This window comes from Mustela erminea, chromosome 10 (genome assembly GCF_009829155.1).
Source record: "Mustela erminea isolate mMusErm1 chromosome 10, mMusErm1.Pri, whole genome shotgun sequence".
In the NCBI taxonomy this organism is placed as follows: Eukaryota; Metazoa; Chordata; class Mammalia; order Carnivora; family Mustelidae; genus Mustela; species Mustela erminea.
The window spans coordinates 45,141,644-45,168,774 of NC_045623.1; the positions used below are offsets into that span (position 1 = coordinate 45,141,644).

The 27,131-nt window shown below is 45.6% G+C and overlaps 1 protein-coding gene across 2 annotated transcripts in view; it reads right to left on the reverse strand.

The window, feature by feature from the left end:
- Positions 1 to 3,853: 3,853 nt before the first annotated feature.
- AK5 (adenylate kinase 5) overlaps positions 3,854 to 27,131 on the reverse strand; it is a 241,920-nt gene continuing 218,642 nt past the window's right edge. Inside the window, exons 13-14 of one of the 2 annotated variants that reach the window (XM_032302233.1) lie at positions 22,342 to 22,530; positions 3,854 to 5,223 (exon numbers count right to left, since the gene is read on the reverse strand). In XM_032302233.1, coding sequence (XP_032158124.1) covers positions 5,155 to 5,223; positions 22,342 to 22,530 — 258 coding nt within the window. In that variant the 3' untranslated portion in view covers positions 3,854 to 5,154. The remainder of the gene's footprint in view (positions 5,224 to 22,341; positions 22,531 to 27,131) is intronic. The other variant, XM_032302234.1, reaches the window with a different exon arrangement.

Here is a 27,131-nt window from a genome sequence, read left to right on the forward strand (position 1 = left end):
AAGTAGTATAATTTTAAATATAGAAATATAAGGGTTTTATTTTAATCTTTTTTTAAAAAGATTTTATTTATTTGACAGAGAGAGACAGCAAGAGAGGGAACACAAGCAGGGGGAGTGGGAAAGGGAGAAGCAAGCTTCCTGCTGAACAGGGAGCCCTATGGGAGGCCTCATCCCAAGACCCTGGGATCATAACCTGAGCCAGAGGCAGATGCTTAATGACTGAGCTTCCTAGGTGCCCTGAAATAGGAGGGTTTTAAAGTAATATATTGATTAAAGATTATTGATGATGTTGGTAAAATATATTGCATCAGAAAGAACAGGAAATGGACTTAGCTTAACCTCTCACCCTGGAATTATTAGTTGGGAGAAGAGGGAATCATTAACATTTGGGCATTTTGATACTAAATGTTAAGTGAATATGCCAGGAGTTCTACCTTCAACTTGTAGCAAGACAGCAGCACTTGATGGTAACTTCCATGTTTTATAGAAATAGTAACAACTGGTTTTGGAGAACCATTCAGGTCCATTCAAAAAGTCCCATAAAGTATAAAGTATGCTTTGGAAGAGGGCTGTGTCTGATACAATTCTGATGTAAACAGTACACTAAATAAATCCACTTAAATGTGGATTTATTTTTTTCAAGGTTTGAGAACTTTGAATGGCAAAGAGGATTATTTTCTGCTTGAGTAAAGATATGTTTATTTTGCATTTTCCAGTTCCAAGCATATAGTCCTCCTGGCTTCAAAATGCTGTAAAGGGTGTAGTAGTAGTAACATGTTATCCTTTTACTTTGCTGACTGCAGGAGTGGGCAAGGCTGTCTTTTCAAGTAGTCCTTCCATCTCTTATAAGGAAGTATTGGCTTTAAGAGACAACATTTTAAGTGGTATTCAGTAGGTCAGATTTATTTCCTGAGATATGTTCAAGTTATTTGCTAAGAACTGAAGTAATTTTGAAGAACACCAAAACCACTGCTCTAACGTTTAGGCAGAGGAGGTTTAGATTGGTGTGGTGTGCACTAATAGTAATAGCAGTAATATTTCAGTGCTTGCTATGTGCCAAGCAAGCATATGGTAGCAGATTTAATTCTCACTACCTTAGGAGAAAAGTGTGTTGATTATCCTGTCTTCATATGAGGAGATCTAGCCAGAGAGGTTAAATAACTTGCCCATGGTCATATAGTTCATAAAGTTTAACTTAGACGGATTGCTCCAGAGTCACCACCTAGTTTCTGGAGCAAGAATATTCCGTCTGTGTCAGGTGTCACTAAGGTGTCACAGGTGGAAATGTGCAGGGGTTACTTTTCAGTCTTTTTTTCTGGTGTGGGGTGGTTCCTAGAGTTACAGACCTGAGCACAGGTCCAGGTTCGTGGAATGGAATAGAGCAGGAGGTCTGTGGATGGGGGGAAAGCACTGAAATCGTCGGCCATGGTGAATTAGAAAACCACACATACATAGAATTTACATATTCTAACTTGACAGCAAACACGTGGTCATGAGGCTTTAGACAAAGTCTCCTGTCTGAGACAATCTGTTTCCATGCATGTTTGGTGCCTCTCACTTAACCTAACAGTATGCCTTATCCAGTTGTCTCCCCTTCCCCCTTTTGTTTAAATTATATTACAGAACACAATTATATACTGAGATGTGAAGAACTTTTTTTTTTTTAAGAAAATAGTATATCACAAGTAGTAAGGATAAATACTGTTTTGTGAAATTCCTTTTTTAGTTGTAACTGTGGCATGCTGTATAAACTGAATTTCTTAATGTGGGTAACAAGAGTTTGAAAGCCATCGTTCTAGGGGCACTGGATAGAACTGGAAGTCTCCAAATAACAAGTAGGTTATTTTTTTTCCCGTAAAGATTATGAAGGTATTGCCCTTTTTAGGTTATAAAGTGTTTTTATTTCTTAACTTTGAAAATATACTTCTGTTGATAGGACTCCCCCTCCCATGACTTTTTTTTTTTAACTTTTCATGTAGCCGATTAAATTTTCCAGAGTGGTATCACATTTAGCTCCATGAGAACAGAGACCATCTATGTCTGTCTATATCCCTATGGCCTATCTGGCCTATTTTCAGTAAATATTTATTGGTAGTCTGATTATTGTTTCCATGAGTTACATTTTTTCTCTAGGAAGGTAGGAAAGACCACTTAGGTCTGAGTTTGTCCGTGAGTGCCTGTGTGGGGCCCTTAGAGGGCCTGCCTCAGAGGATCTTTCCAGGGCTCTGAGAAGACTGAAGAACTTCATCCTAGCTTAGCTGGAGGATGTGGTTCAACCCTGGGTGGCTGAGAAAGTGATGCCCTAACTGGGTCCCCAGTTAGGCCCTATGTCTTGATTCTCTGCCATGTTCTTAGAATGAAAGGGCACTCGAGTGGAAATTCTGGGTCCCAGTCTCAATTGTAAATGAGGGATTCAATGATGTTGACTAAAAACCACCTTTTACTGAACACTAGGAGCTAGTGAATGATTTCGATGTATTAGTAACTTGTGTAACCCTCACAACCCCTCAGTAAGGGTGCTTGTTATTACGATCTCTACTATATAGGTGAAATCACTAAGGTTCAGAGGATTTAAATGTTAGCTTTCAGGAATAATTGCTCCGTGTGGGACTGAGGATATGAAGCTTTGCCCTTATAGAGCTTTATAGTCTAATGCAGAAGAATAACAGTAAAAAAGTACAAATAAAATGTTAAGTAAAGTTAAGCAGAGATAAAATGCTGTGAAGAAAAAGAACCCTTGAAGAAAAATGATGGAAGAATGGGGACCCGTCTGTCATTTTAGATGGAGTAATCAAAGAATGTCTTGACGACAAGTGTAAATTTGAGCAGAGACCTGGACAGAGTGAGGAAATTGGCCTGTGGATAACCCGGTGGAAGAGGCGGAAGGATTAGCGACAAGGATCCTGATGGAGCAGAGAGCTTGGCTTGTTCAGGCAGCATTAAGAGGGCCAGTGTAGCTTGAGCCCAGTGAGCAAAAGGAGAGTACAGTTGATGGGGTGATACAGGGTAGGGGGCTGGAGCAGGTGAGGCCTTGACTGTAGACCACTGTAAAGGAGTGAGATCATGTTCTAATGTCTTACTTACATACACACAAGGTATTTTGCTAGACAGACCCCTTTGAGATCCTTTCCTGCTTTAAAATCCTGTGACTTCAAAGTAGTGAAGCCATCCACATCGGTAAAATGTTTTAGCAGTCTGTTGCATCTCTAGATACTCTTCAGGGACAAAGTCATTCACCCCTGCTAGTTTGGGTTTTTGTTTGTTTGTTTTTTAATTTCCCAAGTCGGCAGCCAGCTATAGCCATAAAAGTCATGGCTGGCCCTGTCTGCTGCCCAGCTGTCTCATTTCCCTGACTCAAGTTGTCAGAGCTGTTGCAGGCATGGACTGTGTTTGCCAGTACATGGTATGTGTTTAAAGAATGTTAATCTCTACAGAGTCATTTTGTGTTTTTGGCATAACCGATAATTTTCCTCCTCTCTCATTTGCTGAAATGTTCCTTGTGCTCCCCTATAGAGAGTGTGACAACTAGGGGTAGTAATGAAGGATTTGACAACTGTGTGAGTTGTAGGAACATGCCCCTTTTTGGTAATAGAGGCATAATTGTAACCAAAGAAGTTTAATTTCTTCTTTAGCAAACACTGACATTTCTGTTTAAGAATGACTGCTACAGCAAAAGGAAATACAAAAATTACCATGTATCATGAGTACACTGAGAATTCTCTCTGTAATAGCTCAGAACTGATCTATGGCCAAAATTAAAACCATATGAGCATATCCTAAATCTCAACTATTACTGTGTTTGCTTCTCTGTTTGAAATAAGGCTTCAAGTGCTTTCCAGAATGATGTGTTACAAATAAATAGAAAAAGAGTTTTGTGTGTTCCATTTATTTTATTGTACATATCCATTTAAAAAAAAATGACTTTAAAAATACAATTCTGTCCCAGAATTGGATCCTTATCAGCACAACCACTGAAGGGGGAAAAAAAAGTCATGCAAACTGAAACTATGGTCTTTTGTAGTGACTGAATGGAAGATGCAAATATTTCAGTAGAATATTTAAGAAGCTCTGATTTGGCAACTAATTGCACAAAGGAGAACCCAAACTTCACTGGTTTGAAGCAAGGAAAACACAGTTTTACATATGGATATGATAAGGTTTGCACAGCCCTGTTAAAGGCCTACATGAAATGAATGTAGCCGTGGGATCAGTTACACATCATGTACTGACAGCCTCTCCCACCCACATCCGTTTGGTTACTGTTACTTCGTTCCTTACTTGCTTGGCAGTAACAATAAGTAAATAGGTGATCCTGTGAAGTCAGAACTATAAGCTGACATTAGGTGAATGCAGTTAACAAATCATCTCCTGCTTTAAAGTTACGTTTGGTCATTGGTGTTAATGTACCGTTGCCGAAATGCACCACCGGATATAAAAGAGATTAGGTTAGACAGTTTACCAGGTTTGTTTTCTTAGCCATTCTGACAGCCTTCCAAGTAGCCAATTTCCAAAAAATGAAAGGATGCATGTTACTGGTGACTAGTCTGGGATTTACGGTCTTGGAAAAGCTATACAATTTCACATTGTATTATTTCTACCAAATTTAATCAAACTTACTATCAAACAATTGGAGCTGTCAACCCAGTCTCTCTGGCTCTGAGCTACTACTAGTGGATGACACTTGAGGAAATAGCCACAGAGGAGACGCCCAGGACTGTCTCTCAAATGGAGACCCTTCGTCAGGCAACAACATGTCTGTCTCGGGATGAGGAAGGAAAATGTGCTGGGGAGTGAGGGACGCTAACCCGCGGCTTGACTGACGGAAACCAAATGGTCAGACTCCGGCGAGTCCTGAGGGCACCACTGACACACACTGGCACTGCTAGCAGCTCTGAGGTGTGGCCGAGATGACAGAGAAGTGTGCGTGCTGGGGGGGCGGACAGCTGTGTGAGCGAGGAAGATCGCACGTGGATCATACGGAATACATCATGCATGATTTCCAGACACCTCTCAGGTCAAGTTGGGAAGCAAACAGCAATGTTAGGGTTGGGGCGGGGCACAAAAGGTTAAACTTGAAACATACTGTGTTAAGGGATGAACCTTTTAATTTTTTTTTCTGTTTCCACTCTTCTTAATGTACATGCTTTTTTGCCTTCAGAAAATAGAGTCAATAGCTGTGCAGAGTTGAAGAAAAACTTCCTCTGGCGTCCCCTCTGCATTTACCTATATTTAAAAGGAAAAGGAAAAGAGAAAGTTAGTTTCCCTTTTTAGTTTTTCTAAAGATCTTAATTAGAGAGCACAAGAGCATAGGGAGAGGGACGTGAGAGGGAGAGAATCTGAAACCGACTCCCTGCTGAGCAAGGATCCTGACGCAGGGCTCGGCCTCAGGACCCTGAGATCATGACCTGAGCCAAAATCAAAACTTGGACGTTTAACCGACTGAGCCACCCAGGTGCCTCTAAAAAGTTAGTCTTAAGAAATACTTGCAGAGGGCGCCTGGGTGGCTTAGTGGGTTAAAGCCTTTGCCTTCGGCTCAGGTCATGATCCCAGGGTCCTGGGATCGAGCCCCACATCAGGCTCCCTGCTCAGCAGGGAACCTGCTTTCCTCTCTCTCTCTGCCTACTTGTGATCTCTGTCAAATAAATAAATAAAATTTTAAAAAATATATATTTGTAGATAAGACCATTTCTAATAATAATTACCTGCTCATAACTTGCTGTGCAAAATTTTAAAATAGAGCCCAGAACCACAAAGGAAAAGTGAGGAGTTGTTTAAAAACTAGGTTTGTCCAAATTAAAACATCAAGGAGCTACCTCTACACACCTATTAGAATAGCCAAAATCCAGAACCCACCAGAGGCTGGTGAAACTGTGGTGCGACAGGAATGCTCATTCTTTTGCTGATGGGAATGCGAGACGGTACAGCCACTGTGGAAGACACTTCGGCCATTTCTTATAAAATTAAACATTCTTCACCATAGAACCCAGGAATTGTGCATCTTGGTATTTACCCAAAGGATTTGAAAATTCATGTCCACACAAAAACTTGCACATGGATGTTTATAGAAGATTCATTCATAATTGCCAAAACTTAGAAGCTAAGCTTTCATTAGGGGAGTGGATGACGGTGGTATCCAGACAGTGGGATGTTTAGCCCTCAGATGAGTCCACAAGCCATAAAAAGACTTGGGGGAAACTTGTATTTCTAAGTCAAAGAAGCCTCTCTAAGAAGGCCACCTACCATATGACCTTATGAAAAAGGCAAAACTGTGGAGACCGTAAGCAGACTGAGTTGTGGCGAGAGAGGAAAGGGGAGGAATAAGGAGTTCGATGATGGTGCAGCTTAATGGTGTATACAGATCATCAGATATTTGTCAAAACCCATTGAGCGTGAACACCAAGAGTGGACCCTGACGTAACCCAGGCTTCCGGTGAGAATGATGTGTTGCTGTATGTTCACTGATAGTGACGTGGGATGCTTGTGTAGGAAGTTGATGGTGGGGGAGGTTGTGTTGTGTCTGGGGACAAGGGTATCTGAGAATTCTGTACTTGACGTTCAGTTTGGCTGTGATTTAAGACTCAATCTATTTAAAACAAAACAAAGTGCCTTATTGAGGTACAGGATTGTTGAGGCTTGTGGAAACATGAGTTACGACTTCTGAGTGTTGGAGAGCATTTGGAGCAAGACGGGATTGGGGCATGGAGCGGGACTGCAGAGACGAAAGTGAAAGCTGGGACCTCAGCCGGCCCGTTGGGCGTTGTTGACACAGCCCAGCGAGGGGCCCAGGCAGAGGAGACTGGGAGGGAGCCGATATCCTGGGCATGAAGACACTACTACCCCTTCCTCACTCAGAATTTCCCAACACTGTCCCAGCCACTGAAGGGTGTCCTGCCACACCTGGGACAGCCACTTGAAGAGGAGGCCTGGTGACCCCACCTCCGACTCGGGGGCTGGGCAGCGAGCCTGCCAGGGTGCTACTATTTCAGGCTTCATCTCCACAGGGTTGGGCTAGGCCTAATCTGCATATTTACCACATTCCCCACATGATTTTGCTATGGGTCATCTCGGACCACACTCGGACAAACCCTGCTTTCTTCCACTCCTGTCTACCTACCTTCTTTGTGCAAAGTGCTTTTGATTTCACAACACTGGGGACTTCACAGATCCTGAAGGTAAAATAAATTCTCAACTCACCCCCCACCCCCTCCCCGCCACCCACCAAAAAACCGCCACCACATTTAGATATCCCAGAAAATAGATAACAACAATGTTTATAGACGGTTGTTTGCAATAGCCCCAAACTGGAAGGATTGCAGAACTCCCTCAGCAGTAGATGGACAAATGGGGCAGAGTCGCATGACGGAACAGGACAGTGGAAGAAACACGACGGCTACAGTCAGCAGCAGGGGTTCATCTCCCCAAGTTGCAGCGAGAGAAAGAAGCAAGTCTCAGAATATGCATACAGTACGATTCTAGTTACATCAAATTCAAGAACACACAACGCGAAACTGGGTTGGTTAGAGATCCGTTTGTGAGTGGTAAATCAGAGAGAGAAGCTGGAGGATGATTATCATAAACATCAGGAAAGTGACCACTTCTTGGAGAGAAGAAGGAAGAGGTGACCTGGGGCGACCAGGGGAGCTGCCATTGCCTCCTGCTTCTGGACCCATGTGATTACACGGTGTTCGTTTCATAATTCTTCAGACCATATGCACTGCTTTTGCAATACTGTGTATGATGTATCTCATGAAAATGAAAACATAAAAATGAAAAAAAAATTGAGCACCCCTCCCCCAGTAAATAAATGTGTCATCCCCGATCCTTACAGGAGAGTGAGGGCTTTCCACCTGGGATGTTTCTGTCCCTCACCGCCTCTTGCCTCCTGCTTTACCTCTCCTTCCTTTTCCTTTCAACCAACAAACATTTCCTGGGTGCTAACGATACATTTTGTGCTGGAGAAGCCGGGTCGAACAAGACAAAAGGATCCTGCTCTGATGGAGCTGCCAGCTCAAGGGCAGAGACCAAGAATGACCAGGAATCGCCACTGTGTTGAGGTAAGTCTAGGAGCTTGTGGATAAGGAGCGCCTCCCAGGGTGTTGGGAGGGCAGGGATGTTTCCTGAGGGAAGTTGTCATCACCATCATCTAAAATGATAAACTTTACCAATGACGAAGCATAAGTGCTTTTATTTATTTTTAATTAAGAAATAAATTTATTTTTGATAAAATGTTTTTCCACTTCTGCCCTTGCTTGCTAGCTCCCTTCTCTCTCTCTCTCATCCTCTCTCGAGCCCTCCATCATCCCCTCTCTGACCCTCCCATTCCCTCTCTCCCTTCCTCAGCCCCTCCCCTCCTCACTTGCTCCCTCATTCCATTCCCTGCTCCCCAGCATAAATGCTTTTCAACCATCAGGTCATTCTGACAATGATCTTGGAGGACAGATACTGTCATCCCCATTTCACACATGACAAAACAGAGGCTCTGAAAGATGAATTAAACTTCCCAAGGTCATACAGATAAGTAAGTGGCAGGGACCTGGTCAAAACCCAGGTCTCGGGGCGCCTGGGTGGCTCAGTTGGTTGAGCAACTGCCTTTAGCTCAGGTCATGATCCCGGACTTCCGGGATCGAGTCCCGCATTGGGCTCCCAGCTCCTTGGGGAATCTGCTTCTCCCTCTGACCTTCTCCTCTCTCATGCTCTCTCTCAATCATTCTCTCTCAAATAAATAAAATCTTTTAAAAAAAAAAACCAAAAGGGGTGCCTGGGTGGCTCAGTGGGTTAAGCCGCTGCCTTCGGCTCAGGTCATGATCCCGGGGTCCTGGGATCGAGCCCCGCATCGGGCTCTCTGCTCAGAGGGGAGCCTGCTTCCTCCTCTCTCTCTCTCTGCCTGCCTCTCTGCCTGCTTGTGATCTCTCTCTGTCAAACAGATAAATAAAATCTTTAAAAAGCAAAACAAAACAAAACAAAACAAAACAGGTCTCTAACTCCAAAGTCCTTGCACTTGTCGACGACATGATACTGTGGTCACCCATTCAAACTAGCTGCGTGGTTGAATTCGGTTGAGGCAGCAAAGAGTGAAGCTGGAATGGTGAGCCTCTGTTGACCATAAAGAGGCCGACAGATTCTGTTACCTGAAGTATGAGTTGATACAATCACAGGTACATAAACATCATTGGTAAATATTTGCCCAGTCAAAAAATTGCAAGAGGGCTGAAGTGTCAGGCAAAGGGCGCTGTACCAGGAGCGGTGATAACATGGCGCCATCTCTCGTGAGCTTCAGGACTCAGACCGGCTGTTCATCCTCTTGACGCCTCAGTCTCCTCCTCTATTCCTAAAGGGTATGATGTCAGACATGGTAGCCTCCAGGTCTGGTTCCAGCTCTGATACTCTAGGCTATTCCAAATCGTGGTTCACATTTTCGTGGTGGTGAGGGGCCCACTGGTGGGCATCAGGACGGTTGGGTGTTGCCAGTCAAGCTGGGCCTACAGGAGTAGATCTGCATCTGAAGAGGATGAAGAATGAGCGCCTTCTCTGTGGCAGGTGCAAAGGGATAGAGATCTGGAAGCACGGGGATTCTTCAGGAACGGGACCGTGTGTTGAGGACGGAGCAAATGCTGCTTGGTTTGGGGGAAGGAGAAGAGGAGGCTGGAAAAATAGCTCAGGATGAGATTTGCCTGTTCCCAGACATTTTCTATAACAGGACTCACACAGTAAATGTTTTTTTGTTACTTTTTTCACTAAGCACCATGTTGTCAAGGTTCACCCGTGTTCTAGTGGTTATCCATACTTCATTCCTTTTCCTTTTGACTGCCCCATAATGCCTTACTACCTTTAACCTGAATGTACAAAATGCGCCTTGGAATGAATGCCTGCTCTCCTAAACATCCCTTTTCAGCAAACCTGCCTCTGTCCCTGTCCTCCGGAACCGCCCTTGCTTATCGAACCCTGCCCCCTCTCAGGTTCCCCCGTAGGGGGTGGTGGTGGGTGACAAGGTTTAGAGTCCCTAAACGCGGGGCTCATTGTTTACACTGTCCATGACCATATTAGTGGCAGATGGGGCAGGTCTCTGGTCCCCCTCCTCAGCGAATTCCCACATGGAGAATATTTTAAGGGAACTGTTAAGTGATTTTCATATTTTCATATATTACTCTAACTCAAAGGAAATGGGAAAGAGCCAATTTACTGGGTGCATTTTAAATTTTACAGGAGCTATCCTCAGTGCTTACAACTTTCACACATTGAAACCAGCTATCAAGCTGCTCATGTTGAACATCCTAGTGAACAGATAAGAATTCTGGGTCCTGACTATTTTGTGTGAAGGGTGCTTCCTCAGCAATTGTGCACACTTGAAGATAAGACATCCCCCGAAGGTTTTGCTCCATAATCAATGCTTATGCTGTAGTATTTTCTAGCAGCTCTTTTTTCCCCGTGAAGAGTTAAAGTAAGCTTCACAACGTCCCTTTCCCCCCAAGACCTCCATTTCTGACTCCGCAAAGTCAGCATGTATGAGGTTTTAATGTATTTAATGTAATTGAAACCTAGGTAAGTGGATTTGCTTTTGACTTTAAGAACCTATCTTTTTGGATCTGAGACTTGATATAAAAGCCTGCAGTAAGTGATCAGTATAGGATGGGGGGGGGAAGTATATATATATATGTATATACGTATGTATGTATTTGTAATTTTTTTTCCTCTGTAGAAGAAGCTAAGACCAAGTGAACAGAAAATACGGACGAATCTCTGGAGTTATCACCTGACTTCTCAAAAGAGAGCAGTCAGTGATACTATTTCCCGGCAGTCCGCAGAACATATTGCTAAGTTAGTAAAGCAGTTACGGTGCCTTAGGAAATGCACATTTTGTCTATTCCCTCTAGTTCTGTGAATTTGCAAACCATAGAACAGTGGGCTGGTTCAAACACTGCCCGGATCTAGTTGCGTTTCTCCTGAAATTTCCCAGGCTGTTACAAACATTGCTTGAGTTTTAGTTTTGTTTTTCACATCCTGGCGCCATGGGGCTTCTGGGACAAACGTTTCCAAGCTGCCACTGAGTGGTTTATGATTGCCGTGTGCGCCGCCTTCTTCCTCTTTTAATCTCCTCCTCCCCCGAGCCAGACGGAGCCCCCCACCCGAAGACCCCGCACTGCCAGACGACGCTCGGCAAGGGCAAGCCCTTAATATGCAGCACCTGCACGCCGTCTGGGGCCCCGCGGCAGCTGCAGTATTGGAAAGTTAGGGTTATGTAAACGATGCTTCTGGGGAGCCTTCCATTTCGCATATCCAGTCAGACCACAGAGCAAGCCTCCTCAAGGCCTTAGGAAGGAGGGTTTCGGATGCCTTTACTCTAGAGAGCTTTAAAGACAAGCAGTAGTAACAATTTAAGAACGATTTATAGTCTGCGTATGAACGGCTTCTCCGCACACAGGACTTCCCAAAGTCCCAGCATGGTTTGTCCATTTAAAAAATTACATTGAGGGGCGCCTGGGTGGCTCAGTGGGTTGGGGCCTCTGCTTTCGGCTCAGGTCACGATCCCAGGGTCCTGGGATCAAGCCCTGCATCGGCCTCTGTGCTCAGCAGGGAGCCTGCTTCCTCCTCTCTCTCTCTGCCTGCCTCTCTGCCTACTTGTGATCTCTGTCTTCTGTCAAATAAATAAATAAAATCTTAAAAAAAAAAATCATTAAAAAAAAGTTACATTGAAAATCTTTCCTTCTTTTCCTCTTCCTTCGAATTTTGCCCGCAGTTTAACTTTGAATGACTGCTCTTTTGGGTAGACATCAAAAAAAAATTCTAAGACCTACCTGATCGGTCATTTTCCTATTTAAAATACCAGCATTTTTTAGGTCAGATTTTCTAGGATAGTCTAGAACTGTGTTATCCAATGCAGGAGTCTGAGGGGCCTCCTGAACACTTGTAAGTGGCTAGCACTGAGGAACTGAAACTTTCATGTTATATAATTAAAATCAATCTAACTTTTAGGCATGCCTGGGTGGCTCAGTCAGTTAAGTTACTGACTTCCCCTCAGGCCAGGGTCCTGGGATCAAGCCCTACATGGGGCTTCCTGCTCCTCAGGGAGCCTGCTTCTCCCTCTCCCTCTATTGCTTTCCCTGCTTGTGCTCTCTCCCTCTCTCTGTCATATAAATTTTATAAATAAAATCTTTGGGGGGGGGAGATCAATCTAACTTAAGTGGTACCTGACTCAGTTATTGGAAAATTCAAAAATATAATGGAACAACTTGAGTGTGTAAAACCTACCTTCTTAACCATAAATTTGATGAACTACAAATACAATCTACGATTTTTGAAGAATTTCTTCAGATTTTCTGATTTCTCCAGAAATCAGATTTAGCATCTGAGTTGAGTTATGCTTATGTACCAGATACTGAAAACACATTACAAAATATCTTAACATATCACGTAATTTGTATATTGATTGACAAGGTGTTGAAAAGCTAATACTTGGGATGTATTGGGGTCAATAAAGTATGTCATTAAATTCATTTCATTTCTTTCTGCTTTTTTCTTATTAATGCGACTACTAGGAAATTGTTAAATCCTTTGTATGTGGCCCACGTTCTATTTCTGGACCAGGCAGCACTAGCAAATTTGTTGAGTGAAGGAATGGATTCAGGTCCTTCAAGTCTTGCGTAAACCTTGCTTTCGTAAACCTTGCTTTCTGGTCTAGTGTCCCCATACTGCTGTTCATCCGCTTGGCATCGCAGTCCCCTGCTAACACTACTGGGCACTTTCATGTGTCAGGGCCTTTCTCCCCTTCCCCTCTGCCTGTCAGACCTTGTATTCTCCTTAGGACCTGCCCAAATATCCTCTTTTTCTCTGAAGACTTTACCTACCTTTCCAGGCCCTGTGCTCCCAAAGACCCAGAACATTCTGTAAAACTTGTTGCTGTATTTACTGCCTTGCTGTGGTGCTGCCTTTCCTGGGTCTCTTTTCCTCTTGGAATCCCTGGCACGGAGCACCATGCCTTGGGCCTTACAGACACCCCGTGAATGTCTGCTGAATGCGTCAAGAACCTTAGAGGAAACCGCACCAGTTCTCTGCAGGGAGAATCCCTGGCAATGGCCCCTGGAGACGTTGTGGGTCCAAGTGAAGCCCAGCGAAGGGACCGGGCTGAGCCGGGCGAAGGTAAAACCTGCCCCGTGGTAGGAGCAACCACAGAGAAGGAAATCAAGAAAGTGTGTAGAAGAGGACAGGGTCTGGCGGTCTCTTCTACCTGCTGTTCTGGGAGGATGCCACCATGCCGTGAGCACAGCTCATTTCCACAGGACACCGGGAGCCAAGAATTCTGCTCAGAATCCAAGGCTCTTGGCGGGGACCAGGCGCGGGCCAGACAATCAGGGAGGGAGGTGGGTGCGGAGGAGACCGTTCAAGCAGAGTCACAAAGAATGAGTTAGTTTCTTGTCTCTCAGAGACAGATGCAAGATTTATGCCTCATTTGTCAAGACGGAAGACAGAACATTAGGGCTCCTGGAAGTCACCTGCCCCTTCGTGCAACTTTCTTTACACGGGGCGGGCAGGAGGGAGCGCGGTCTCCAAATCCTTGTCGCTACTGGCACTCAACCCTGGGCAGGTCCAGCCCGAACCCGGGTAGGCTCTGCTCCTGGAACTGAGACGCCAGCTCCGCTGGGGGGCCTGGATAGGAGAGGCCAAGCAGTTGGGAAGTGGGAAATCCCAGAGCTTTCCTGGACTCAAAAAACCCTTCGGTGCCAGGGGGAGAAAGGGAAGTGGAGGCGAATGGGTTTAAAAAAGCCTCTGCTGAAAACAATCTCTCTTAGAAGAAACAAAAGCCTAAATAACTCGTTTACTGCCCACTTGTTTAGTAGGGGACAAAACACACCAGAAACAAACCAGCCAGAGAAACTATAGAATGTTTCGCCTTACAGAGTGCCTCATAGCTAGTAGCAGGAAAACATCACTGTGATGTGTACTGGCTGCCAGGTGCTGCAGAGAAACGTGTACAGGACAGTAGGATTTTCATGAAATCAGAACCTTCCACCCTGGCCAGCGTGGGGGGAGGAGATGGTCTATACAGTGTGGATGGTCAGGGTCAGGGAGTGAGGCAGGAGACTATGAGAGACAAGGAAAGGAGGAGGAAGAAGAGGGATAGGGAGGGGAGGTGGAAAGATACACAGGAAACTGCTCACCCTGGTTATCTGAGGGAGCTTTGCTAGGTGTCTTATTTATAAATATATGCATCTGTACATACATTATATATATACATACTTAGACACTTCTCTTTGCTTATTATAGGAAGCGCTCATTACTTTGGTAATTAAAAAAATCCTTTGAAGTAAATCTAATCCTGGCCACCAAGGTGAACACTTGACAATTTTAACACACCTGGGGCCACTGAATCACCGACTAATGCTTTTTTCTCCTTAGTCTGTTTGATCTTCACAGAATCTGAAGAGATGCCCCTCCCCCAACCTCCTGGGACATGGGATCTGGCAAGCCTCTCCCAGTTTCCCACTAAAATGCCCATGGAGGGACGCCTGGGTGGCTCAGTTGGTTGAGCAGCTGCCTTCGGCTCAGGTCATGATCCCAGTGTCCTGGGATTGAGTCCCGCATCAGGCTCCTTGCTCGGCGGGGAGCCTGCTTCTCCCTCTGCCTCTGCCTGCCTCTCTGTCTGCCTGTGCTTGCTCTCTCTCCCTCTTTCTCTCTGACAAATAAATAAATAAAATCTTAAAAAAATAAAATAAAATAAAATAAAATGCCCATGGAGACCCAGAAAAAGGTGAGTGGTCACAGGAGTTCTGAAAACATGAATTGTACTTATTGTCAGTGGAATTAGATTCCGTAATCTGCTCCTGACTTAGAAAATGGCCAGAAAAGCAGGCGTCTATCCTTCTGCTGTGGGGTCAGGCAAGAGCTGTTCTCCTTAAGCCCCACCAGGACACCCTTCTCTAAATCTCATTTAAGACTGTGTTACCAAAAGAATGACTAAGGAGAGAATGGGAAACACATCCCAAACTAGAAGGACTGGTCTGGCGTAGGAGGGGAAGCAGAAAGAGGCACACAGGTCAAGTGCATCTTGGTCTGCTGGTGGTCCCTGCTCAGCACGTCTCAGCCCCGAAATCCCATGTTAGGTGTGAGCCTCCCGGATGTACCTCAGCCTGCCTTCCAGCACAAGACCCAAGAGGACCAGTCCTGAGTGCCATTGGTCCTCGAGCACACATCAAGTGACATGAAGGATCGCCTGCATGTCTTGTGGGTCAGGAGATTCCCTTCCACTCCACCCCCAAATTTAAGAACGTAGCAGATTATTGTTTCCAAAGAGAGTTGAAACAACATCTCCCACCCTACATACTCTCCTGAACATGACCTTGCTCCTCACTCATCGAGAGACGAAATAGAACCCTTTTCCCCTTGAACCTGGGCTGGCCTTAGGGACAATCTTGTAACGAGTAGAATGTGGTAGGAGTGACGCCAAGCCCAGGCTTGGCCAGAAGATGCCTCAGAGCTCCTGCCTTGGTGTTTTGGAACCCTCACTCACTGGAGGCTCCCCCTGGAGCCCCACCTTGGGAACCCAGGAACCGAGCTGTGACAAGTGCCAGCCATTCTAGAGAGGCCACGAATAGGTGCTCTGGTAGAAAGTTCCAGCTTCTTTCAAACCCCTGAAGCAAGTGACAGCTGTTGATTTATGCCACTAAGTTTTGGAGCCCGTTTGTCATCCTACAACAGAGGATGAGTAAATTTAAGACAAACTGAGGTTTCTGGGGAAAAACCAATCTAGAAACAGGCAAAAGGCATGCATTTGCAGAGGTTCAGAAGGAAAGAAGAGCTCTGATAATATATCCTAGAGGAACTAGAAAATTTTTAAATATGATGTTTCGAACACTCAACAATAAATATTTATTGAGGACTTTCTTTTTTCTTATGCCAGGCATTGTGCCCGGGGATAAAGCCATGAACAAGACAGACATCATGCTTCCCGCTCCAGAATGTACTTTCTCCTGGTGGCCGCAGACGTGTAGAGAAGTCAGAATAATAACTCGTGACAAATACGAAGCTGGGGGAAGACACCGTGAAGACATGTGTGTTCACAAACACACAGGAGGGGCAACGGCTGCATACCGTGGCCAGTGGAGACCAAACGTAAGAAGATGTGATTGTTGTGATGTAAGAGCAGACAGTCATGACGTGAGAACGGGTGTGGTGAGAAGGCAACAGCGTGAGACAAAAAACCTGAGCTGGGGCCAACGGAAAAGGCACCTGAGCACTAAGATCAATGTCAGTAGCTCAGGAGCAGGAACGATAGTGTGGAAAATTGAACTGGAAAGGTACGAAACACATTTGGGATTTTTTCCTAGATAAGTCAAGAGCACAGAAATGACAGTTATGGGGCAGGTTATAGATACAGAATTTTGCTCTCCAAGGTGGAAGTCATGGCCCCAGGTTGCTCTTGAGGCCCAGAATGTGGCTATTTTGGAACTGAGACGTGCTGTCCGTGAAAGACACAAGGGTTGCAAAGACTTCATAAAATCAGGGTCACCTGTTTTCTTTTGACTTAAAAATGTGGCTATAGGAAACTTGAAATTACACATGGGGTCACATTTGCATTTCTTTGGGATTGACCTAGTAGAGAAGAAACAGAGATCTAAGAACTTTAGGGTTTTTTGAGGAATTTTGAGGAGAAACAAGGAATAGAAGTACATCAAAAATAATCAAAGGATTATTACAGAAAATCCTCAAGCTTAAAATAAAAATGTGCCTATGCCAGTACAAGGCAGTGAAGGCAGACTGAAATCTGGACACAAGTTTTGAATGACATGGAAGAATTAAAAACAAACAAACAAAAACCCAAGCCCCAATATATTTAAAGATAGCAGCTGGAAAAAAGTTGACTTCCAAATCTGTGTCTGCCCTTCCCTCCATAATACAATGCGTGAAAAACAATGGCGTGATGTTTTCTGAATGCTGTTTGAAACACTTTATGACTGGGCCCCTTGGTGGCTCAGGTCATGATCCCAGGGTCCTGGGATTGAGCCCCGTGTCTGACTCCCTGTTCAGTGGGGAGCCTGCTTCTCCCTCTCCCTCTGCTGCTCCCTCTGCTTGTGCTCTCTCTCTCTCAAATAAATAAATAAAATCTTTTAAAAAAGAAAGAAAAATATTATGACCCAAATGTTATATCCAGTGAAGCTGTCACTGGTGTGTAAAGCCACTATAGCAACATTCTCAGATATTCACAGAAAAAAATGAACTAAAGAGTTCATTTAGTCAACTGAAAGAAGAATCGAAATTAAGACCTCAAATATGGAGAATTCAAGGGATAAAGGTAATCTGGGCTTTCCTTCACTTGTGTTAGATTCCGAACTTTGGAATCCAGTCCACCAAGGGTTGTGGAGAATGAAGTTTGACCTTCCCATGCCTTCCTTGTCCCCTCCCTTCCGGGCGGTACCAGCCGCTGCCTTTCTCATTCTTTCTCCCTCAGGTCACAAAAAGTCCCTGCCAGGTTGGATGACTCTTCAGAACAACAATGGATGTTGCTCTATTTCAGGACTTACTAAAAATGGCTAAACTATTTATGAAGATGGAACACAGCAGCAGCAGAATGGGCGAGCAAAAACCTTGACTTGTCAGAGAGAGTTGCCAAGGAACTTGATTTCCTGCCTCTGTGAAATGTGTTTACCGAGTTATTGCCCCCCCTCCCTTTTTTTAATTGATTAAGACTAATAAATAACCCAGGGACAGTTAACCATCTGTTATCAAGCCCCTTTCATCTATGGCCTGGGGCGTTTCTGGGCTGATTACACCATGAGCAAAAAGTATGTATCAGGTGGAGAAAAACAAATGTTGGAAAATAGACCCAAATGTTCATGAGTGGTTTGGGTGGAAGATTCTTATCTCTATACTCCTGAATTATCTAGTTTGTGTCTTTTTAAAAAGTAGTTGTTACTTTTATACTTGTCAAAAAAAGCAGCCTGAAGTATTAATTCATACAATTCTGTTTATGCCACTCCAGGTAGCTATTTCTGGGGTTTTTCCCTACTCACAACAAGCCCTTCTCTTCTGGGAATTCTACCTACCCAATTACCAGGAAGCCATGTGTATATGGGCCGGGTTTTAGTTCAAATGCCCCTTCAGAGACTTTCCAAACACCCACCTAAAATACAGCCCCCACCAGCAGCTCACTGTTTTGTTTTACTCATAGAGATTATCCTATTAGCAATTACTTTACTTTCTTGTCTAACATTTTTCTCTTTCAGTCTCTCGTTTATTGCTGTGTTCCCAGGACCAAGAACAGTATCTGACGTGTAGTACACACTCAACAAAATATCCATGAACAAATGAAAAAGTCCCATGTGCCCCCACCTGCCTGGCCAGAGTTGACAGGACCAGGGAGGGACCCTGAGCAAAGCAAGGCCAGTCAGAACATTTCTGTCTGGAATTTGGAACAGTTGCGGTAACACGTGGATATGGAATTTGCAGGATGGCCGTATTCTAGCTTCTGGGCCAGAGAAAGAAAAATATGGATGAGTGAGAGAAGGCATGTGTGCAAAGCCAGAGGGACCTGGTCCCACAGCCTGCCTGGGCCTGCTGGGTTTCAGCTGTGGGTTGTATCACCTTATAATTAGGTTTTGTGTTTTGGGTTAGGCCAGCTGAAGTTGGTGCCCATTACCTACCACAAAGGAGGCCTAGTTAATCAATATACCGATGGTTACAGTCATGTTTTAAAAATTTACAGCAACAGGATGTGGAGGAAATACTCCAGAATGTGTATCTCTGAGTGGTGATAAGGCTTCGTAAGAGCCTATCTTTCTATATTTACTAAAATAAGTCCATGTTACTTTTATGATTAGAAAATTATACCACATATATTAACTAATTAATATTAATATTATATTAACATAACATTAACATATAATAAACATATATTTATTTATTTTCTGAATTCCTAGGAATCATAGTGAGAGGCCTGGAGGATTCCAGGAGGTCCTATTCTGTCCATCCATCTTATTAAGCTGAAGAAGGGCGAGGTTAGGCAGTGAAATCACTCATCCAGATTCACAGAGCTCCACAGCACCGTGCCTCAGGCTTCCTGGTACCCAAGACGGAATTTTCTCTGTTGGGGTCTTTGGCCAAAGTACAATGCTTTTTACCCTGAAATGCTACATTTCAGTTTTTCGGTTTTTGTTTTTTAAATAATGAATTCTCTCACTGAAATGGAAAAAAGCTTCCTTTTAGGGGTGGGTTCTAGAGAGCTGGGTGTGGCCCTGTTCCTGCCCCTGCGGGAAAGTCTCTGAGGCAGCGGTCCAGACTGGGTAGGAAAGCCGCACCACAGCTGATGACTGATGTCTGCCCAGAGCATGAGGGAGGAAGAGAACGGAATGAAGGAAAGTTCTGTCCTAGCTCTTTCTCAGATGCCGAGCAAAGCTGCCTTTATGAGGGAGAGGAGAGAGCTGGGAAGTCCGGGCATCCGTTTGTCTCACAGACGCCTCTATCCCGCGGTATATATTCTAAGAAGTTCTGTTTTGTATAATGATGGCATCATAAGGGCTTAAAGAGTGAGGCAGTGGTTGTATCAGTTCCCTTCTGCTTCTTTGTTACCTTTGTTTGAAGTTTCACGGCCCTTTTTTGGGCGAGCTGCGGGCCAGAGGGCTGCCTGTCACCAGGCAGGGGTGTTAGCCAACGGATTCACCCCCTGCGCACCTGGGCAAACCGGAGGCCCGAAGGAAGCGCCGGTGGAGGGCCATCTGCTTCTTGGTGGGACCACGATGGGGCTCTCGTTCCTAAGTAAATCTCACTGAGCTACTGGTTTGTTTTGTCTGCATATTGGAGTGCCTTCGCCACTTGTACCTAGTTTTAAGAAAAACCCTGAAAAAAAAAAAAAAAAAAAAGAAAACCCCTGAAATGATCCAGGGGCCCTCCTGGATGGTACACAGCTCTGCCTGGGGCTCCATACACCAGCCGGACGGGGAGGAGATGCTGACCCTCCAAAGAGCATCCCAAGCACGAGCCGCAAATTGTCGCTCAGAACCCAGGGGGAGGTAAAGCTGTTGCAAGAAGATGGGGCAGGAGCTCCAAAGCTGGGGAGCACAAAGGGACAGAGGCTTTCCCCTTCCCCCATGGAAAACATGCCTGCCTGTCACCGGCCCCTGCTTCTCCTCCAGTCCCCGCTTCTGGGGCCCAGCCACGGCAACCCCCACAGGGCACCTGCAAACGAGTCTCACCTCCCTGTGCCCAGTACTCTGAGAGTCCCTGCTGTCCCTAGGCCATGCCGGGGACAGAGCGCTTTCATCCAGCTTTGGGCAGAGGCACCGCCTCTAGAGGTCCCCTGGGAGTCCCGCAGGCTGGAGCTACACTGCTCTGAAGTCAGGGCTGGAGCATCTTAAATATTTGTTAAGCGGATCCTAAATGTGACCTCACCACAGACCCGGCTGCCAGCATCCTCAAGATGCAGGGGAAGCAGACGCGATGAGTCAAATGGAACCGGAAACTTCATTTTCCACTAACTTAGATATTTCTAAGGAGGATTCCAGAACTCGGTCCTGTATCCACGTACCCATCACCTGTCAGTGTGTAGAACTCAGACTGGAATGACACCAGAGGTAGATAAAGGGCTTTTCTGCAAGTGGTTAAACTCTGAATGACCTAGGGATTTTTTTTTCACCTCTACAAATCAAAAGTGGAAGAAATTCTCTTCTATCTGGACAATTTTCTTGTGTGTTCCAGGCTGCGTGAAGGGTGGAAATCACTAATCTTACAAAGTCTTCTGCAACCCTCAATTCTTAAGACGCCGCTCTTACATAATGTACTTTTTTTTTTTTTTGCTTGTGTTGAGTGTAAGTGTTTGTTTTATGGGGCAGTCGGACGTTACACAAAGCACAGCTCATGGGTTTCCTCTTGCAGATCTAATCCTGTGAGTTGCTAGGAGCTGCCTGGAGAGCTGGGCTAACAAGGGCTCCCAGGGCCCCGGGGATCAATGGATCAGCAGTCTCGGAGAGGGAAGTTGGGGATGGGGGCTTTCATGCCCCATATTTGACATCCCTGCAGTACATCAAGGGACACCTGTCAGACTTCTATTCCCAGGGCTAAGTTCTTAGGATTCTGCAAAATGGACCATTAACAGGTGTAGAAGATGAGAACTCATTACCATTGGTTTCTGCCAAGGAATGGATGACGTAGCTGCCTCAGAGACAAGTTGGTTATTTATTGATGGAGGCCTCCTCTGACTTCCTGTGACCTATAGAAAGTAGGGTTTGTGCTCTCTACTGTGCTTTGGCACCCTGCCTCCCCGGAGTCGTCTCTCAGCCTTGTCTTCTCAGATCGATTCGCTGCCAGCTCGATGGACTGAGCATTCTGTCTTACCTCCTGACTGTGTCTGCCGCTTCCCACCCACCCCAGGACAGTTACTTGCCTCTGACTCAGGTTCATCTTGCTCTGGTCCATTCTTCCCTCTCCAGCCCCATCTCTTCTTTCTCTTTTTCTTGGCACGCTATGTCCTAGCCAAGCGGAGTTCCTGCTTCCTCCTGAGCTTTTTCCCTTGGGGCTGCTTCTGTGTGGTGTGCCCTGTGCCCCTCCCATCACTCCCTCTTTGAGGCTCAGCTTAGTTGTCCACCAGTGACCTTCCTTGATGCTTTTCCTTTCCCCCTAGACTGGTTAAAGGGCCGCTGGAACTCACTCTGTGCTCACTCTGACCCCATACCGTGATCAGAGGCTTGTCTATCTCTCCTATTGAAACCTGAAGCTTGAGGAGGAGGAACTGCATCCATGCTCTTTATCTAAACCAGTAGGGCAATGGATGGCCGACAGGAGGGGCTTCATACGTGTTTATCAGATGAGTGGATGGAGGGGTTGAAATGAATGGTAATTCACCAAGGATTACCCCTTCCGATTGTTAGGTTGGTGTGATCCATTTCCCCCCAGTGTCTTCACTGTTGCACCAAACTCCCTGCTCTCCTGGCCCCATAGGCTGCTTGAAATCCAAGTGCCAATTATGAGCTGTGTAAAAATCTAGAAATTCTAAGTCATTGAATTTTAAACCTAGAAGAGACCTTTTGGGTCACCCTATTCAGCTGCGGTCCAGAAGGCAGAACCTAGGCCTCATCCCTGCCCTTCCACCCACCCGCCCTCCCTCTATTTTGGAAAAAGGAGTTGTGTTCGGCAGCTATAAGGGCATCTGTGAAAACTCTATGACCAATTTTTTATGGTTTGTGTGATGACAGCTCTTTAATTTTGATTTATACAAAGGTGAAACTTTGCAGCTGTTTGCAGCTCTAATTCCTAGATCCCTGGACAGAAATTTCCCTTTTCCCCTCTTTTCTCTTAAAAAGAAAGAAAGAAAGAAAAGATTATTGGCTCATTTTGAGGAAGGGAAGTGAAACGTTTCACCTTGTGTAGCTGTGTTTTCGTCTCATAGTAGGCGATCACAGGGATGGACGCTCGGTAGTAGGCTTCAAGGCGCTTGGCGATGGTGCTGGTGTCTTGCGCGCAAGGGCTGCTCTGGCTCCTCTGGAGAAGGCGGTTGGTCATGGTGTCTGCCGAGCAGTCCATACAGATCACCAAGTGCGGGTCTCCGATCTGGGGGTAGGGGAGCACAACATGGTCAGAAATTCCACTCGGTGATGTTCTGGAAAGATCTCTAGCTCTTTCTTCTCCTGGCCTTCTGGTTCCTCTCAAGGTCCCCAAACTACACTGTGGCAGAGTTGAGCCTGGACTTCATGGCTCCTGTTTCCTGGATTGGTGGCTTTCCACATGCTGTCTCAGAGCTGCCTCTGGCCCTCGGCCATTGTCACCTCAACACATAGAGATCATGCAGTATGTTACCTAAGGCAGTCACAATCTGTCCTCTGTTCTAAGGGGACATATGTGTGTGTGTGTATGAGTATGGGTGTTTCCTCTGGGAAGACTTCCCTGACCCACTGAGGCAGAGCCAATCACTTCCTTCTTTGTCCCCACTAGGAGCATGGTGTGCCTGTGTCTGTCTGATGCGGGGTCCGTGGAACATAAAGACTGAATGTACAAAGGTTGGAGTCAGGCTGTTTAAGGTGTGATGACTTTCTCTAAGATGGTCTTCATCAATTCCTTGCCTCGGTGTACTCAAAGCTCTTCCCCCGCTGAGACTCAGAGCCCAGAGCTCTACCTCCTGGAGTCTGAGCTGACCTGTAACCACTTGGACCAATAGAATATAATGGAAATGATGTTGTAGGGTCTTAGAAGCAAGATCATGAGAAATTTTGCAGTTTGGGCCCGGTCAGCTGTCATCTAAGATGTCAGCTACTCTGACTGCTAAGATATGAGGAAGCCCAAGCTAGCCACTCAGGGAGGCCTTGCAAACGGAGGTGCCTGGCCAGCTCCTGACCATTTTTGACATCCCAACCCTGGCTCCAGATACGTACCCCAGCCTTAGCCACTATCTGACTGTAGAAAGTCAACTGTACAAAGGACCTGAAAGGAGAACCAGTCAGCCAGGCTCATCGAACCCCAGAACCCTATTAGAGAAAGTAGCAAATTATAATTTTAAGCTATCTGACTCCATCAATAACTGAAAGTATCACTCAACTTCTCTGCACCCCAATTTTCTTTTCCTTCCTTCCTCCCTCCCTTCCTTCCTTCATCTCTTTCTTTCTTTCTTTCTTTCTTTCTTTCTTCCTCTCTCTCTCTCTCTTTCTTTCTAAACGTTCACGCCCAACGTGGGGCTTGAGCTCACGACCCTGAGATTGAGTCACACGCTTTACCGACTGAGACAGTCAGGTGTCCCTCGTTTTCTCATTTGTACAATGATGATGATCACAGACCGCTGTAAAGATTAAGTAAAATTAAATAAAATAATGTAAGAATGCTGTTTGGTATATGATAACTCAATAAGTGTTAGCTATTAGGCTTAATTCTCCTATTAGACTATAGTCTCTTTGCAGGGTTAGGAGTGCTTAACTCCTACCTGGTCCCAAGTCTTGTAGGTAGTAGGTAGGTGATTAAGAAATGTTTCAGTGAATGAATGATGATGCTATGATCAGCAGCGCGAGTCTCCCGATCTCCCTGCCCTTCCCTGAAACATTCTTTGGCTCCTGATGTCTCTGTGTCTGTATTTCCTCCCCTACCACAACCACCAAGAACCTTGCTCCCTCTTGTCATCTTGCAGGCTGTGAGTAAAGGAAGGCTTGCCACCCCACTGTGCAAAGTGCCTGGGAGGGATGGGAACAAAATGGGGGGGGCGGGGAGGACTTTTAGGCACCTCAGAACAGTAAGGTGCTAGTAAGTGTTGGCTGAACATTTATCTACCCCCTCGACAGGATGTACTTGAAGGAACAGGGCGGGAAGATTCTCCAAATCTAGAAGAGTGAAACAAACCTCTGGAAAATGTCATGCAACTTTTCTGCCTGTATTAATGTGAAAACAAAATGAGCATTTGAGCAGCAGGAAAGGCTGGGTTTAGAAGACAGTGACTCGTGTCACCAGCAGAGGGCGGGCTTAGGCGGCAGCCCAGGGTTCAGTTCGCCTGGGGCTCCCTGGAACAGTTTCTGGTTGGGTCTGTATGAGAAGACGAGGTGATTTTTCTAATTGCGGGAGTTTCGAGGCCACTCTTGAAGGCAAGAAAGATAATTCAGGGGCACATGCAGGTGCAAACAGAGATAATGGGTATCGGAGCAGGAGCTGGCGGTAACTGATTTCTGCATCAAGGTGAATACAGAACTGAGAGGCAGTTTTGTCTTCCACAGGATGCTGCAAGGGTGGTCCACGGAGCAGACACAGCCGTCATTCGGAAGCGAGTGAGAAAGGCAGTTTCAGGCACCCTCCCTGACCTGCTGAATCAGTCCTGCACTTTAAGAAAATCTCCAGGCCAATTCTCCACAAAATAATAATTTGAAAAGCCTCTTCAAGACAAACGGGTTTGACCTGACCTTCCTTGCATGCCCCCTTCCTACATAAGACGCTATGGAGCAGTCATTCCATTTGGCAGGCGAGAATTCTACCACTGAACCACCAATGCCAGTCATTCCATTTGGAAGTGGCCTGGACCACTAGTGGTGTCAGTACCTAAACTTTTCTGCATGGTTGAATGAAATACTATTTAATCATTTACTCATTTTCCAAAGCACCTGGATCTACACCTATCTTTAGACAGTCCTCCGGAGCAGCTCTCTGGGTCCCATCTCTGCCTCTTTTTCATTAGCCTGCGGTTTGCCTTTAACATCATGTGGGCGGAAGGGCACCCCGTCCTTGTCTGAATGAATCACGGACACTTGGGGACAACTCCCTGCTCCCAGCATCACCCTGCTGGTACCCCTGGAATTCTGCCTCAGCAGAGGGGGGTTCTTCACAGCCTTGGGTATTCAGGGATCCCTATTACAGCACAAGTGTCCTTAAGGGACGGGTGGCATCCTGCAAGTAAACAACATTGCTGTAGCTAAGGCCGCCTTTTAACCCTGGAAACCCCTGCTGGGAAGTATTATCTCTTTTCCAAGTAAGAGGAAATCATCTCCTCAGGGAGGTTAACTTGTCCAAAGCCACCTTCCTGAGCCAGCTGTGTGCGGCTCCAAAGCCGATGACTTCACCCTCGTGGACTTGTCCTTCAGAATGGGGCTCAGGCCAGACGCCTGGTGGGCCACACGGGGCCAGGAGAGGAGGGCAAGACAGCGGGAAAGGAAGTGGGTGGTGTCAGAGACCATTTCATTTTGCAGAAGCTGGCTCTAACTGCCTCTTTGGATCAAGCTGGCATGAACACCCGTCCCAGCTGAGAGCTGCCACCAGGATGAGAATGTCAGCTTCGGCGGCCTTGTGATGATGGCTTTGCCTTAGTGATTCCAGCAGGCGGAGCGGGAGGAGGGGTTTACCCTGCTCTCCTCTGACCCCCGGCTCTCTCGTTTTCTTCTGATTAAGTCGGGACACTGGTTTAGGCCGTATTTATCAGTGGGCAGGGGCAGGACACCCAGAAACTCTCTTTTGTTGAGAAAAATAGCTGTCTTGTTCTCTCTGGGTGCCTCATTTTCCTCGCTTTAAAATGAGGATAATAATAGTTTCCACCTCAGTAGGAGAATTGCCGGGATGAAATGAATTAATAGATGTCAAGTGCCTGGCCCATTTTAAGCTCTACATAAACGTGAGCCTAGCGATATATTCATCCCTTTGAATTATAAAAGCCCCCGTTGGTCAGATTTGGGTTTAGAAAGAGTCAGAGGCCCTACCCATGCTTTTTGCCTTAATCTCACACCCCAGCATACTTCCTGGTTTTGCTCCACTGGGAGGTAAGGGCCACTGGTTAAAAATAAAGTGGCAGGCCTATTTCCCATTTGCTCTCACCCCAGAGGTCCCTCCCCTTGGGGGAGCTCCCTAGAAGAGGGGTATCTGGGTCATTCCAGCATTCTTGAACACACAACCCTGATAATAATAATATCATCCCACTGCTACCTTACTGTCATTACACAGCTCAAAGTTCTACAGTGAACTGGAAGTCAGATGAAGAGGGCAGAAAATTGCACATGGGGAATCCCAGGTGGTCCCCAAGGTGCCTCACAATTCCAAGCAATTAGAACACACCAACGGGAAAGTCTTCGGCCAGATTCATAGCCCCCCACCTTTATTTCCATTTTTTTTTTTTTTTTTTTTTTTTTTGGCTAAGAGCTCATTCTGAAAATGAGAATCATTTATTCTGAGGATGGAAGTATTGTGAGGTAGTTAAGAGTAGTCAGACAGAGGGGTACTAATGTCCTCATTCACACACCCAGGAAAATGTCATGAGCACATTCACGCTAAGGGCACAATTTCAGCTAAGAGGCTCCTGGGAGGGAAAAGCCAAGAGCAAGCACACGCATTTTATTTCTGTTAATATCTGTTTAGTTTGGTTGTTGTTGGGCACAGGTTAATGCAGGAGAGCACTTCACCCCTCCTCCAGAAGATAATAACTCTACAAAGCGGAAACAATAGTAGCTGCTGAACTGGATTATAAAGATTAATAAATTGACATATGTAAAGCATCTAGTTCAGTTCCAGGCATATCTTGGGTATTCAAAAAAAAAAAATAACAGCTATTCCTCTGTTAGTTACACATTCCGTATGACACTCTCTGTATACAAATGGGTAGAACTCAGACATACGTCACATACGTCACAATGTTAATAGGTGTTGCCTCTGGGTGATTAGTGCGTCTTTGTTTTATACTCTTCTGTACTGTCTCATAGCCA